This window comes from Danio rerio, chromosome 14, assembly GCF_049306965.1.
Source record: "Danio rerio strain Tuebingen ecotype United States chromosome 14, GRCz12tu, whole genome shotgun sequence".
Classification (NCBI taxonomy): domain Eukaryota; kingdom Metazoa; phylum Chordata; class Actinopteri; order Cypriniformes; family Danionidae; genus Danio; species Danio rerio.
The window spans coordinates 34,309,177-34,325,756 of NC_133189.1; the positions used below are offsets into that span (position 1 = coordinate 34,309,177).

A 16,580-nucleotide genomic window follows, 5' to 3' on the forward strand; every position below is an offset into this window, starting at 1 on the left:
AACAGAACATGGTGACATGGTTTGCAAGTTGTTCTTACTTGGCCGTCTGTGCTTTGAAGTCATATATTGCTCTGGCTGGCAGTTTCTGTCAAGCAAATGAAGCAGAACACAATATATCTTTATTGCATGTGGTTACAATTCGAGCAAAGCTTAGGTAAAATCGTAGTGTTTTTACTAAAATATTACATTGATGCATATTCCTCTACAGTACCTCTTTGACATCAGGGGTTTGTCTCCTGCTCTGTGGTGTTTGCCGACCCACATCAGGGTAAGTGTAATTTCTGGATGTGTCCTGGTCTAGAATAAAAAGCAAAGAAAACCGATTTAAAGACAAGTCTCATAGAAATTTAACACTGACATGCATGGGAACAAGCAATGGCAAAGGAAATAATAATTTGGGATCTGATGAGAAAAATGCACATAAAGTGGGAGAAAATAAAAAGTAAATACAAATTTACACATTTTATTGTCCAATGAAAAAAATATGTAAATAAAGAAATGCTGTATACATATTTTGTTGTCCATAATAATGATTTCCATGAATCATCTCAGAAGATATGTTGTGCCCTTCGTCCAGACTCAAATTCCCAGTATAGATGTGTATTTATACTAGAACTGCTAATGGTTAGCTGGCATCTGTGCCAACTGTGGGCAAACCCCCTTGCTCTGAAGCCTCCTCATTTATAAACATTGCGGACTATGTGTTGCATATCTTTCATTTTAAAAACATAATTAAAACACTGGCCTTCTCCAAAACAAATAGCTAATTCTTTACTAAGGCTGATTAGGTCTTATATGTCAGGTTTAAGAGAGTAAACGTAAAAAGTAAGCTAACATGTTTCTTCCCAAGCCAATAAAATCTCAAATCTGTTTTTAGATTGCATGCTTCAGCTGCTCAAGTCATCTGTCCAAAGCTATTTATATAGACTGAAACTTCACAAAGTTACATTTCTTTTGTGGTAAGCCCAAACACAAAGTAGTTTTTTTTTCTAGTGTCCTGATTCCCAGATAATATCTGAACTTGATAAAATGCATACTTTGAATGCATGAAGGTGTCTACCAAATACAGGAATGTATTATATACCGTATATAGTAGAACATTATTAGACAGTAGCAAAGACAATGTAATATGAGAAAATGAAAGACACAGGCACCAACACCTTCCCCACACCAACAAAACAAAAACAAAACTAATGCAGAGCGGAGGATGTGGGAATGAGTCATGCTTGCTGATGTTCCTCGCAACATAATTCCTTTCACTATGTCCAATCCTGCTCCTAGAGGGCCACTATCCAGTAGTCTAAGATCCAACCACAATTGGACTGGCTTATTTAGGTATTCAGTCTTATTTGAGACAGCACGTTGGAGCTAAACTGCAAGATATTGGCCCTCCGGGAGAAAGCTTAGGTACACCACCTCTAAGCAAGCACATTCACAAACACAAATGGAACATAGCAATGATGGAGCAGAAACCAAACACAAGGGATGAAAGGATTTCAGAAAAAAAACAGATTGATTAGATGAGTCCACCTTGATAGCAGTATTTAAAGTTGTGGTTCCTCTGGTTGTTGTTGCTGTCTATATGGTTGTGAGAGGCACTATGGGACAGGTGACAGTACTCGGATTGGTGAATGTCCTGACTGGACATGCCATCAGGTTGTGGGTGGTAAGAGCGAGGTTGAATTGTAGGACTGTTTCTCCCCAGTGCATGCAGGGAGGAATTCCTCTCAGGAATGTCCGGAAGCAACTCCACCAACAACCTATGAAGGATGCTGTTTTCTGACAGGCTACTCCTGCGTTTCTCAGTGCGGATGTGATCATAGATGTCTTTTAGAGCTGAATCTAGAGTCTCGTACACATAGCTCTTGGAGTTTGACATTCGGGAAAAACTCAAAGGTGACAGGTTCTTCCGACGGAAAGGCACTGGGCTGACCAGGAATGCAAGCTTACTGAGACCAAACTCAGAATCTTCTACTCGCAAATGTTGCCTCCGATCCTGCTTGGCCCTCTCGTGCTTGATCATGGTGGTGAAGCGTGTATAGGAAGCTGGGCAGCGGCCCTTGCAGGAGCTCACAAGTTGCCTGTGAAAATGATGGTGGTGTCCAGATCCACAGAAACTTTCGGAGGAGGCAAATGAACACAAGTCAAACTCCCTCTCACTGCAAAAAGATGACCCCTCAATCTGGATGAAGTCACTAAGATCGGACACTACAGCATCATGCTCACTGTCCGAATAATCATTCTGCATGGCAGAGTTTTGTAATTGGTCACTGGTGACATGGATGTGAATTGGCACATGGTTGTTTATCTTGGGGTATTGGGGTCGTCCTTCAGGGGGATTCCTGGCTGGTGGTTCTTCATCTAGCAACGACTCAATAGAGAGGCTACGCTTAGGGCTGTTGATCCTCCTGGAAGAACCTCTGATTAGGCACTCCTCCCCAAGGTTTGGCATGGATTTAGACTTCTGAATCAGACTCTCAAATTCAGAAATCCTGTTGTGCACCATGTCTCTAGGCACCTCTTCGTTGCAGCCCTTATTGCCAGTCCGCCTATCCTTTCGCTGTTCGCTCTCATACTTACGGATCCTGGATTTGACAGAGCAGATCACAGTAGAGTTGATCAACTCTTGCCTGTTAATGTGATGCATCTTCTTGTAGAGTTTAAGAAAGCCTGGTGCATCGTGGGCAGAGCGGTGGCGGGTCCTCTCCCTAAGATCCTCAGGCTCTTGGACATCACAGTATTGTGATGTCTCTAGTTCCCCATTGTGCAACAAGGAGCCAGTGCTTTCACAACGGGTCTGCACTTCTCTTCCCCTTCCCTCAGACAGGAGGTCATCACAACTCCAAGATTTGAGCTTAGGTGAGGTCTCCTCTGCGATCATCCAGTCTTCTGAATTCTCTTGGGCTGGTTTCCAGCCTTCTGGGAGGCTGGAGAAGCCTTTTGAGACAGCTGGGACAGCCATAAAACTGTCTTCATTTTCACCATAGTTTTGATACACAGGTTCTGAGGTAGAATGGTTTGGACTTAGACAGTTTGAATGTGCTGTGTGCATATTGCTCACATCCCCACCTTAGACATCCACCACAAGCAGCATGGTAAAAAAGAGACATGAGAAGACATTAAAAGGTAATTTCCCCACAGGAGAAAAAGGACGTGTATACAACGGCCTGGAAGAAAACTGGAAAGAAATCAGACATCTTGATCAACAAGCCCCCCCTGAATATAGAGGCAGTTGATATGCTACTCTACACTGTGGCAAGATTGTAAACACTAAATAATTCATTGACCTTTATTCATGCAAAGGGAAAATAGTTTAAAATTCAGCTTGTGCTGCGCTGGAGCAAAATAAAAATTGTCTGTGAACCTTTCCCAGTTGCTTATGCTTTCAATAATGTGCACAATTTCGACTTCTCGTTTGACGTTTACCTTTAGTTCTAGTGGTGGCGGGGGAGCTTGGGCTGGTTAGGGGATTCCTCTGGGTGCTGCTGCCCCTGGGCAGCTCTGGTGGTCTGACAGATGTTTGTGTTGTGCCCACACTGCTGTGAGCTCTTGGCTGAGTGGTAGCAGGTTCGGATTTTCGCCTCTTCTTGTTATCACTTGCAGAGCTATAGTATAAATGATAATAGTCTTTGTTTATTTTAATAGTTTGCAATGAAATTAAGTCTCCTTTTGAAACTAATATCGTGACCTGTCACCTATAGTACACAATGACCCCAAATGTGGGTACAGACCTCATGCTAAAACATGCATTAGGAAATTTAAACAAAGTGGCACTTAAAGAAAGAAAACATTTTGTAAACTTTTCTTTATTTACTGGACAATGAAAACAATAGATCTTAAGTTAATAATTATTGTTATACATGTATTTTATATTTTAATTATATTATAAAATAATTAGTATTGAGACAAAAATGTTACAAATTAGACAAAGTATTTGAACACTTTCTACATGTTAATCATATTTGTCTATTTTGTAAAATCATGACTTTCGTCCAGTTCCAAGGTCATTCTTAGTGGATCTTTGCTGCGTTAAAAATGTTTTGAGAAAAGTCTGTTTTAGATGTCACCTGATTTGATATTTTTCTTCTATATTTAAAAAAAATCAATGTAATAAAATGGATAAATGTGAATGTCTAGTGAATATACAGTAAACTTACCTTGATGGCCTTTCAAGGCTCCTGTCAGTGGATGGCTGATAAAGAGAGGTCTGAAACAGATGAAGAACACAAGAAAAAGGGTGAATTCCTCACTTAATGCCCACACATACTATAAAGTAGGTGCCTTAATAGCCAGCAGCCTCTTTCATAAATCCAACAATGGTAAAAAAACAAAAAGGTGGTGATATTCCTTATGCCTGGATGTGGTGGCATGGGCAGCTGTCTATTCCCATGGCAGCATTCGACCACTTACGAGGGTTTCTATGTCGAACAAAGCAGGAAATTCCTTATACACATGGCTGGAGTAGATAATCATCTTCCTGTTTGCTGAAGCTCTGAGTGGTGTTATCAGGAACAGCTCTTCAAACCAGCTGCAGACGCCCCTTGCGTTTTTTTAACCCTCTTTAAAAGTAGCCCAAGCACGCAGTACCAAGAATGTCTCTTCAGTGTGACACATTTGCATCTAGTCAACATAAATACAGCTCTGAGTGACAGACACCCAACTAGCAAGCTCAAAATTGGCTGGCAAACTCTCCATGACAATTTTTAGCAATACTTTGTTTGGATTTACAACATTCCTCAAACCATAACTGTCACTACTACCAGCCTCTGAGTTATAATCTATCTTTAAAGAGGTAATTCACCCAAAACTGACATTTTGTCAATTACCTCAGCTTTCAATTGTCACAAGCCTATTTGGGTTTCTTTTTTGCATTTAATACAACAGAAGTTAGTTTAAAAAAATGTTGAAAAAAAACGTAACAATTGACTTCCATAGTATTTGTTTTTCCTGCTATGGATGTCAACGATTTCTAACATTTTTGAAAATATCTTATATTGTGTTTAACAGAAAAAGGATTAAAGGTATGGACACACTTGACCGAGAGTAAATGGTGAGAATTATCCTTTCATTTACATAGTAATTCATAAAATGGGTGATTTTGGAACAAACTTGCTTAATTGGTAAGATCTATGCCAAATAAAGTGTCTTGTTTAACTAGCCAACGCATAGTGTTAAGTGTTAGTGCTGTTTCAATCACACCTCCTTTCTTTGTAAATGAAGCTCATTATAGACGTGCCAAATTCACAATATTCAAGTCTGCAATGTTGAATGGGGTGGTAATCACATGCAAAAAACAACATTAATGCATTCTTGATTAGTTTTTCTCCTTGACAGCCAGTGAACTATTTTTAAAAAGACATAAAAAAGCCACTCGGTGAAGAAGGATGTGTAATATGAACACTCAGAGGGCATGACCATACATCCTTCATGTACTATAAACACTTGGACAGAATGGACGGATGACAGCCAGCAGGAAATTCTCCTGTCTTATCATAAATACACAATGTAATAATAGACTGAACTTTACTTTCATAAAGACCATGTGGATGTACATGCAGGGCATTGATTCTTAGACATGGAACAACTGTAACTGTACTTTAATGTGTACTGTACATTTGTAAATAGCGGTATTACCACTGTTATAATAAGAAATGTTCGCTTGAGTACTCTCATTACACAAAACTCAAATGTTTAATCAATGTTATAGATTTAGATATAAAAAAACATATGTAACAATCTTATATAAAATAGTTCATAGTTTGAAGTAAAAACAAATCTGCAACAATTTAATATACTATAAATTTAGCTCCAATAAATATATACATTTATGTTATCATGCTTACAGTATAAATTTTGACAAGCTTTGATATCATATAGATCAGGGTTTCTGCCAAATTTAGTCAAATTAAATACTCTTTAAGATCTTTTTATGACCATGAAGAATGAAACGCTTATGTTTAATGCTTATAATGCTTTAATGCTTATAAAGGGCTAAACACTAAGAATTTTTTTAATGGCCCAGTAGAACGAAAAAAAATGATTAATTAGTTATTTCCTAGCCACATATTTGAAATAATGTCAAAACAAGCAGACCTTATAAAGTAGTTGTAGACATACATGTTTTTCCAACATAACTTTTTTTAAAACTCTTTAAAAGCTAAATGTATGCACAACAGACTGTTATAAAATTAGTTATAAACAGTTTTGAGATGTATAGTTGGATGTGTGTTGGATCAATTGGGTAGCTTCACTTAAACAAATGAAAATTAAGATCTGTTTAAAATTAAGACTTACAAGACAATATTTCAGTGAATTTAAGACTTTTTAAGGCCTAAAGTTTTGTTTTTGAAATTTAAGACTTTTTAAAACCCTGTGGATACCCTGTAGATGTCATATAGTAGTTCATTCATTCATTTTCCTTCAGTTTAGTCCCTGATTTACTGTATCAGGGGTTACCACAGTGGAATGAACCGCCAGCCAGTCTGGCATATATTTAATGCAGCAGATGCCCTTCCAGCCACAACCCAGTACTGGGAAACCATATAAGAGTTATATAAGTTAAACGTAAATATACATACATATATGTGTTTCATTTTTATGTCAGAGGCTCTAGTTTATATATATAAATTATAATATATATATCATTTATATAACATTGACAATATAATATTTCCGATTTTTTTTACAGACAATGACTTAGTTTACATGGACATCAGTAATCAAGTTATTTGCCTTTGCCTTAATCTGAATAAGACATTAATATAAATACAGTAAGTGTTTACACCAGTTGCTTTTTGAAAGTTTCTTACATCATCTCATTTTACATGTTATAGCACATAATTGGATCAACGTCATATTGTCACTATCCGCTATCCACGTTTCCTCCAGAGTTTCATGTAATTTCGGATGTTTCATTTTTAATTTGTCGACTTTAACTGCAGTTTGGCATTTTCACTTTCATTCAGAAACATTTCATGCATGACACCCTGTGACAAACTGAGGTATTGGATGCGAGTATGAACTGCTGAAAGAGTTTTTTTTAATGGCATTTGACTCCGCATGCCAAATGGAGAAAAAAACCCTGCATTTCACAATGCAGGTGTTTGTGGTCCTTCACTGACCTGGTAGGTGCAGAGAATAGTGTCAGACGTTTGCAAAATGCGGTGAAATCCTACACAACGGTAATAGTTTGTTTGCAGTGTTTACATGTCTGTACTACACTTCAATAATCTTACTAAATACTCCACGTCTTAATTAGATTTATGTTTAGTTTGATTATGACTTTAATAGGATTAAATTAATCAAAAATTGCTGTTTACATGGTAAACTCTTAATAGGAATATTGTCTTAATCATATCAAAATCAGATTATTGGTGTCCTGTAAATGTACTCATTGACAATTCAGAAGTGACTAAAAAGCATAAGGAATTTGAGTTATAACATTGTATCATATCAAAAAAAAAATGTATTTAAGTATCTGATCGAGTTTTGGCAGGGGAAAACACTGATTATGTGAGACAGGGAAATTGCATCAAAAAGTAAATCCTCTTCACATACTGTAAGTTTTTTTCTTATTTTAATATGTTCCACATCTCAGGTATTAAGTAGTGTATTACTTCAATTTAAACAGTGAGCTTTGTGTTATAAGTGAAACTGTTAAATGAATGTCAAACATGTAAGGGTTGCAATGTGCATACTTCTATTAATAGCTTTCTCTCTCTCTTCCAGTCTGAGAGTGCAACAAGTAAGTAGAGCAGTTAGTCATTCACTCACTTATTCCTTCATTCATTCACTCTTTACCTCCACTGGAAATCGAGGAGCGCTCTCTGGATTGTAATCCAGAAGTTTTTTTGGAGGCTTCACCCAAAGGAATGGAAGAGGGGAGGAACACAGAAACAGTGATGTAACAAGGGAGAAAGTATGACTATAAACAACTAACACTGAATATATCTGCAACAAAACACTACACACTGCAATACTTCAGCTTTTAGGAACAGTTCACCCAGAAAACAAAATGTACTCACCATTTACTCACCCTTAAAAGATCATTACTCGATTTTTAATGTTTAATGGTTTTTAATGAACATCAAATAACATATTTTGAAAAATGTTGGTAACCAGAAGCCACTGGCATCAACTTTATTTTGGAAGTCAATGGCTACTGGTTTTCAAAATTCTTCAAAATATTGTCTTTTGTGTTCAACATGAAAATAAAAACTCAAATAGTTAAAACAAGTGAAAGGTGAGTAAACAATGACAAATTTGCAGTTTTTGGATTAACTATCCCTTTCACAAAACTATGTCACGCCAAGCCTACAAAACTACACACACCTTGTGCAGTGAGCGGCATAATCTACTTGCAAAATCATGCAGTGTATAGTAGTTGAACAAAAATGTACATTAGTTGAATGAAAAAGTAGTTTACTGTGTACTGAAAGACTGAAATGCTGGTAGGAGAAAGCAAGTCTGGTCTAAACAGAACCTGATATTAGTTATTCATCAAACTCAAACGTAAGGTATGTGTTACAGTGTCCAACCAGCCATTTCAGACATGATCATGTTGGACCGACAGCATGTGCAGCACGTATGTGACCTTTACACCCTCACACCAATCACAAGCCGCATGCTAACAGCACCAAACCAAAGCCACACTTACCGGCCGCCCAAACTCCAGTTCAGCAAAGAACTTATACCATGGCTCATTCTCTAAATCTATGTCCTCTGGACTTAAGTTACTTTTCTGGAGTTGAGAAGTCAAGCAGGAGAAGAAGATGAAAGGGAGGGTTGAAACTTAGGAATGTGACAGTGAGATGCAAAATGAAGAATGTCTTTAGACAAGTAACAAATCAATGTTTTCACTTTGTAAAGTTCAACAGAGCACACAAAAAGTATTATGCTATATGTGGTATATATATTAAGTTGAAAACAACAACAAAAGAAAGGCTATGGCAGGCAGTTTTAACGTTTATTCTATAAAACATAATAGCATCTTGTTTCATAGTGCTCTTTTACTAGTGCTTATTATTTTAACATAATTTTAGATACTTATCCATGAAGTATTAGTACTCATTTGCAATGACCAATGATTATACTTTAGGTACAACTACAAGTACCTGTTTAAAATATAGTAGATAGATATCATACTACTACCCATTCAGAAGACACCATCTACTAAATTAAATGAATAGTTAGGCTACTAATGGTCCATTTCTACTGAGTGCTAGAGTACGGTATGGGTAGGTATGCTTTTATGCTCGTTTCCACTGTCAAAAGGTACCAAAGGGTACCTAGCACAACAAAAGGGTACCAACAGGTGGAGCCAGTTGCGCAGCTGAACGCTATTGGTTTACAGAGAAATGTCACAAGTGTGTGCAGAAGCCAGGAGAATGAAAACAATAGAAGCACCATTTTTAAATACACAGCCGAAACATTACACCATTATAATATATAATTGCAAGCCAGGGTCAATCCGAGCTCAAACAAACCTTGTTGTCGTCTTAAAGAACAACCACAAAGCCAAAAAGAAGAGCAGAATCTGCCCTGTGTCTTGTTGTTTTTACGAGGCAGTCTAAAGCGGGAGTGGTTTCATTTTGTCCAGAGAGCTCGCAGCATGTCCAAATTTGAAATGACAAACTTCTTGAGCTGATGGTTATAATTCAGAAATGGACAGAGGCGAGAGTGAACCGCGACAGAACAAAGGAGAAGCCGGAAAAAAGGAGCAAATGATTCTTTCAGCAACCTAAAAGATGAACAAACTTCGTCTTATTCTTGAAATGAGAACAAGAATAACGATGAGAGGTTTGTACTGACTGTATATGTTTTGTATCATTTATAAACCAAAATAAGGCCTAAATGTGAGTTTTGGGCATTTTTTTACATGTCAATGGTAACATTTCAGAGACTGTGAGTCTCTGTGTGTTCAAAAATTGTTTTATTTATTTATATATAAAATATATAAATATGTATGTATTATATGTATGTATGTATGTATATATATATATATATATATATATATATATATATATATATATATATATATATATATATATATATATATACACAGTATAATTGCAGACGTTACAGTAGTCTATTTCACATTATCAATGATCTGCAGCTATAGTCAGATCCTGTTCATAGAAACATTAGTAATGAACATTTATTTATATGTAAGTATTCACGTATATACAGTAAAGCATTTGTTTAGTAAGATGTGCTTCTCGTGTGAGCTTCAAGCGAGAAAGATGTCAACTGCAACTTTCTGTCGAACACCACACCCACTAAAGGGGTAGCCTACCATTGGTAGCCTGATCAAGATGACCCGTACCAAACTATACCCCTCAGTGGAAACGAGGCATAAATTACTTATTTTAGCAGATACTATCACCCATTAGTATTATTATTTGATATTACTTCTTCATCAAATACAACTACTTAATAAATAGACACTAGAAATTATTCATTGCACATTAATATTTATTGAAAACGTATTTATTATATACTGGTATTTTTATATTACAACTAGACAGAATTGTCACAAACTAATGATTGGTAGACAATTATTGAGAACTATAACAAAGAAATAAGTTAAGTGTCAGTAAACAATCAATACGTCCTAGTTATGATTTAGTGCTAGTAAGTAATAAATCACAACTAGTATCTAACTAATAAACACTAAATAAAAAAGCAGTATCTGTTTAATAATGATTATGTGCTAGTGTCTGACATAGGTTATTAGATTCACAAAATTCAATAGCAAAACTGAAATGTGTTACTAGTTATAGTAGAACAGTTATGATCGCCACTGAAATAATTACTAGTATCTATTTAACTGCTAGTAGCATATGCTAGGTACTAGCTTGATTTGTATATGTACCAATAAAGTATAATTATCTTATCAATAAGTATAAGTAATTATTGGAAAATAAACTAGTAGTTAAAAATAAGTACTAGTAGCATGAATGTAGATACTAGAATATTTATTTTTGATTGTTAAACCAGCTTGCCGTAGTTTTTTTTCCTCTCTTTTTCTTTAACCCTAATATCCAGCAGAGGGCAGCAGCGTATAACACATGCTCAGTGCACAAGGACAAACGGTTCCAGCAGGAGCAAATTGGTTTTCCTAACTTTATTAGTGACCTTGACCACATTACGCTCTAATGGACTCACGGTTTATCCGTTTCAGCAAGTGACAGGTTTGCTGAAGTACTTCAGCTTGTTCATGGCGAATGTTTGAGGTGATTATTTTAACATATATAGAACACTTATCATCTAACTAGCACCGTTGACATGCACGTTGTCAATACAATTCTATTAATATACAAGAGTTACTCTGTTTAGTCAATCAGCATATAATGTGTCATGCCTGCGGCGCTGCTGACACCATGGACTCGCCAATTGATAGCATTTCATTTCTAGCATCTGTTTTACGATCGGTCTATACCCATACAGCCAAGGGGTGTAAGATCAATATGCTTGTCCCTTCAAATGCTAAACTCTGTGCCTCAAAAACTTTATGAAGCTAAATTCAAACAAACCACAAATAATAACAATAAAATAAATAGTTAAAATTAAATGATTTATATAATTTATAAAATGATTTATATAGTTTTATCTATTATATAACTACCCGATCCTAACCCAAATTTAAACCCTAACCAGAGTACAAAGTACAAAGTATGTACTTTTAATTAATTAATACTATTAGTATTTAAATAGTTACACAGTAACAAGTGCACCTTAAAATGAAGTGTAAACAATTATAATGTTTAAAATTATGCTGACAGTGTATAACTCATTTAATTTCATCTGGGTCTTCACACAAAAATGAAAGTAGTACTAGTACTTGTAGTATTTAGGAGCTGTTAGTGTCTGTCATTTAGTGTTTTTTCGCCCCATATATACTGATACCAATGAAACAGAGTAGGATAGTACTTATTCGATAGTAATACTAGATACTCGTAACCATTAATTAGATATTAGTAGTAATATCATAAAAAAATATTTCATAGAAGCTAAAACCTATTAATTTGGTACTAGGACATATTAAACAAATACTTTTTGACTGATGTAACGTTCATAATTTTATATACAGACAGAAAGCAAAAAGCAAAAAAGACATAAAAATCAAGGCCATAAATCTGATCAAGCTACATTTTAATTTGAAGTTGACATCTAAAAATTAAGTAGACAGTAGTACTTATTTGATAGTACTATTATTTACTCATAAGTATTAAACAGATACTAGTAGTATATTTAGAGTTTCTTTTCTTGTTTAATAGGTACTAAGACTTAAACCTTTAGTACTAGTATATATTAAACAGATTTAAATACCTAATTATTTGACTATCATAAACTAACTAGTAACAGTGATCATCCTACTGTAAATAATTGTTTTTTTTTTACTTATCTTTTAAAGTGCAGTTCAATTTAAGATTTTAATATTAATTAAAACAAATGTTGGTAACATATTGAATATGCACTAGCATCCAATAAAAATACTAGTATCAATTTAATTAGTTGTATTCTAGTTCTAGTAGTATAATGAATTAGTCCTAAAATCTCATAAATCAGAAGTATTCAACGCATAAGCAGAAGTGTGAAATAAAAGCTGTTTATTAATGTGAATACACTAAAGATTACTTACCGCTCTCTCCTGTTCTAAAACAGATGATTTTCCAGGCTCATAGTCAAAGATGCTCCTTGGCTCTGCTCTGTATTTCCGTGTGTCCACTTTTCTATCAGGAGGCCCCCATTCATTCCTGCAGGACAACAAATATTGCTTTAAATCCAGCCATCTATTTAAACCCTTTACTTTTGATTGCACTTTTTAGCTATAGACCTGAGAATAAAATGTCCAACTTAATTTAATTCAATTAAATTCATGTTTATTTCTATAGCGCTTCTACAATGTAGATTGTGTCCGAGCAGCTTAAAATATAAGTTCTAGTAAATGTAAACTGTGTCAGTCCCGTTTTAAGATTTGAAGTTCAGTTTAGTTCAGTTCAATGTGTTTTTTTAATTCTTGAAAATCTTCAATGCTTTGAATTGAACTGATGTTTATAAGGTGAAAAAAAAAATGTAAGTGAATGTAAGTCTACATCACCGGGTGTCACCGACTCGGTCCCAGTCACTCCCCTCGCTGGCCAGCAGAGGCCACCATCTCCGGACTTTTAGCATTACATCATCCATCTACACTGATTGCGCATACACCTGATTTGAATCTGGCTAATGACCCACGTACCTCTTATAAGCAGCACTCAAACACTCAGACAGTGCAAAGTCTTGTTCAGCCCCAGCCAACATTACTGAGCGTTATTCCCAGCCTGATCTCTTGTGTACGACTCCAGCCTGTCTCTTACTTTGCTTCGCCTTCTGCCTGCCCACGACCCACGCCTGATATACGGACTCTGATACTTGCTGCCTGCCCTCGACCCAAGCCTGATACACGGACTCTGATTCTCGCTCATTACCCACCACTCATGCCTGGTAACTCACTCTGTGTCTGTTCATCATCATTCTTGATACCCTTACTACTACTGTGGATGTGTGTGTGCACTCCGGTGCATATTGTGTGTTTGAGTGAAGTTGTGATTAATAAATACTGCATAATGGATCCCTCCGTGTCAATCTCCTCGTTACACCGGGGAAAAAATCCATGATTTGGAGGGGTTTTCCAAATCTTTTGCCAATACATTGAGTGTACATTTTGGTCACATTTTATTTTGATGGTCTCTTTGTTGAATTTAAGTTACATTGCATCTACATGCCAACTAATTTTCATTAGATTGTAAGTAGACTGTTAGGTTGGGGTAAGGGTAAGGGATAGGGTTAGTGTAAGTTGAAATGTACGTAAAGTTTCTAATAGTCAGTTAAATGTCTGTTGAAGGAGCAGTATCAACAGATATTAAGCAGACAGTCTACTAACACTCAAATGGACCATCAAAATAAAGTGTTCACTGCTTTTTTTATATATATTTATTTCATAATTTTATATTTTTTCTAAAACTACTAGAAAATTAAAGCCATAAATGAGAACAAGCTACATTACAAATTTGAGGCTGACTTCTAAAAGATTTGCTTGTATGAGATTTAGTTTTTTTATTGTTTATATTTCTCACAAAATTTATGGAGTACACCTCATATTCAAAAGCAGTATAGACAATCTATAGGTATTTTATTTGAATTCAGCATCTAACAAACAATCATAGCAAACTTTTTTTTTTTTTCAGACATTTTCCTTCAGAAAATATGTTATGGATGTTGTGATTAAATCTTGCAGTTAAAATGTATGATTTTACATATGAATGGCTGTAGCAAAGTAATAGCCTGACAGTTTTATGAGCAAAATTTTTAAGCTTTAAAATGTATGACTTACAGTAAGACTTGTCATGATTGCCTTTTGAAGACAATATTATGGTAGCCAGTGACAGTTCCGAAACTGAGGAATATTGTTGCAGTATATTTTTGCATTAGTAATTCTCACATGTCTGGTGTGCTTCTGCCTCTCTGTGGAGCCTCTCTTTCAATGGGTCTCTGCTGTGTGGAGGTTGATGTGGGCAGGGGAGAGGCGACGGGCAGCCTGAAAGCATATATGCCATTGTCGGAAACACTCTTGCTTATGGGCCGGTAGGTGCTGGTTTTTGGTGCAGGATGAGCCTGGACAGCATTAGGGGCAGCTTGCTTATCTAAAAAGAATATCAACAATGGAAAGTAATATAAATGAGAACATTTTTATAGAAAAGATTATTTTTTTTAAATTACTTAGATTAGCAGAAGCCGTTACTAATTCACCAACATCACTTTAGAGCTAGTATTTAAATGATTCTCTTTATTAATATCTAAAGTGCTAACATTTTAAGATTATATGGTCTGCACCCTTCTGCCAACACACGTCTCTCACCAGTGCCGATATACAGCCACATCGCACTACTACTAGTGAGATATTGCTTATATATATATATATATATATATATATATATATATATATATATATATATATATATATATATATATATATATATATATATATATATATATATATATATATATATATTGTAATAAAATTAATTATTATTTATTATATGTATCATTCTTTTTAAATAATAATAATAATAATAGTGATGTAATATTTGTACTATTCCTTAATCACACTGTTGTTTTGTCCTACATTTACTTGTTTGTTTAATTTTCTGGCATCAACAATCTATTTTAATGTAAAACAATAGGAAACCTTGTTTGGAAATAGTTGTAGCTGGACTTGTAACAGGATCTGTGGCAGTTCGGGACCCGGACCACTCGATCTCTGTGAAAACAAATAAACACGATTAACATGGATTACACACATACTGTAACACAAACAAGCTCCACACAGAGTCCTTTAAACTTAAAACAAACACATTTATTTATATGCAGGATGTGGAATGAAGACAACTAAAACGACATAAGATGTGAAATGAAGGTGCTGATCTAGTGACCCCTGTAATCTCCCAGGCAAACCCACTGACAGCCAGTAATGAACGCACTTCTAATTCACAGCCTGCTGAGTAAAGCTCTTTTATTGTCGCTCCTTTTAGGTGGCCTTAAATTGCCCTTCCCTGCAAAAAAAAAAACTACCCTCTTAGCAGACTGTTCACAGTCGCACCGAAAATATAGCTCTTTAACTTGTCATATTTAATTTAAACAACAACAGCACACTGTATTTCCATCAAATCACAAAACAGTTAATTATTTTTACATGATCATGTGTCTGTCTTTTTATTGCTATGTGCAGTAGCAAATAAAATGCTTTAAAGAAGTCTAAATAAGGGAATAATATGTTGGTTTGTCAGTGAGCTATGACAAGAAAATTGTAAGCGAAATAGACTTGTTCTGCTTTTCTGATTAGGTCACAAAACTGGATGAAGTTAAGTTAATAAAGCATTTATAAACATACAATGCAACTATTATTATATGCTGGAATAATAAGATATATGAATCTTAATTTGAATAGTGTAACCATTTACTTAAATGAACTTAAAATTACTTAAAAAAAACACCAACTATTCTACACCAACTATATATATATATATATATATATATATATATATATATATATATATATATATATATATATATATATATATATATATAAACTGCTTACTAACATTTATTATTGTAGAGTTTATGCTTAACAAATAAGGGATCAACTATTTGCTAATGCATTAATAAATGGTTCATAGTGTACACAGAAATAAAGGAATAGGAGCTGTGGCTGGGGTTGTGCCTTTTCAAAAGATACATATTTGTACACAAAGAGTCCACAGTGGTACCTCAAAGGTGCAGATTAGTGCCCAAATGTACCTAAAAATACCTTTAAGGTATAATTATAGACCCTTCAGGTACAAATGTGTACCTTTTGAAAAGGTACTGCCCTGGTGACAGCTCCTGTACCTTAATAAGTTATACCAAAAGTATTTTAATATAGTAATATATATCACTTCAGTTAACATTTATTTCTTTACCAGCATCAGTACTAATGAAATGACCAAAGATGCATTCATTTTAAACATTTTAATCCTTTAGATTGTCATGTTTACATAATG

General features: G+C 35.1%; 2 protein-coding genes across 53 annotated transcripts in view; one reads left to right on the forward strand and one right to left on the reverse strand.

Annotated features, from left to right (window-relative positions):
* The window catches only part of cfap96 (cilia and flagella associated protein 96), a 53,688-nt gene extending 45,649 nt beyond the window's left edge, over window positions 1-8,039 (forward strand). For all 3 annotated transcript variants that reach the window (XM_073921633.1, XM_073921625.1, XM_073921638.1), the window contains one exon: window positions 7,729-8,039. The gene's annotated coding sequence lies outside the window, so the exon portion shown is untranslated. The remainder of the gene's footprint in view (window positions 1-7,728) is intronic.
* sorbs2b (sorbin and SH3 domain containing 2b) overlaps window positions 1-16,580 on the reverse strand; it is a 102,246-nt gene that overhangs the window by 15,456 nt on the left and 70,210 nt on the right. For 17 of the 50 annotated variants that reach the window (XM_073921947.1, XM_073921934.1, XM_073921929.1 and 14 more), the window contains 10 exons: window positions 15,230-15,301; window positions 14,483-14,684; window positions 12,644-12,758; window positions 8,657-8,740; window positions 7,801-7,857; window positions 4,158-4,207; window positions 3,427-3,605; window positions 1,531-3,069; window positions 212-297; window positions 39-85 (listed from right to left, as the gene is read on the reverse strand). In XM_073921947.1, the coding sequence (XP_073778048.1) occupies window positions 39-85; window positions 212-297; window positions 1,531-3,069; window positions 3,427-3,605; window positions 4,158-4,207; window positions 7,801-7,857; window positions 8,657-8,740; window positions 12,644-12,758; window positions 14,483-14,684; window positions 15,230-15,301 (2,431 nt within the window). The remainder of the gene's footprint in view (window positions 1-38; window positions 86-211; window positions 298-1,530; window positions 3,070-3,426; window positions 3,606-4,157; window positions 4,208-7,800; window positions 7,858-8,656; window positions 8,741-12,643; window positions 12,759-14,482; window positions 14,685-15,229; window positions 15,302-16,580) is intronic. The other 33 variants (XM_073921966.1, XM_073921957.1, XM_073921952.1 and 30 more) reach the window with 3 other exon arrangements.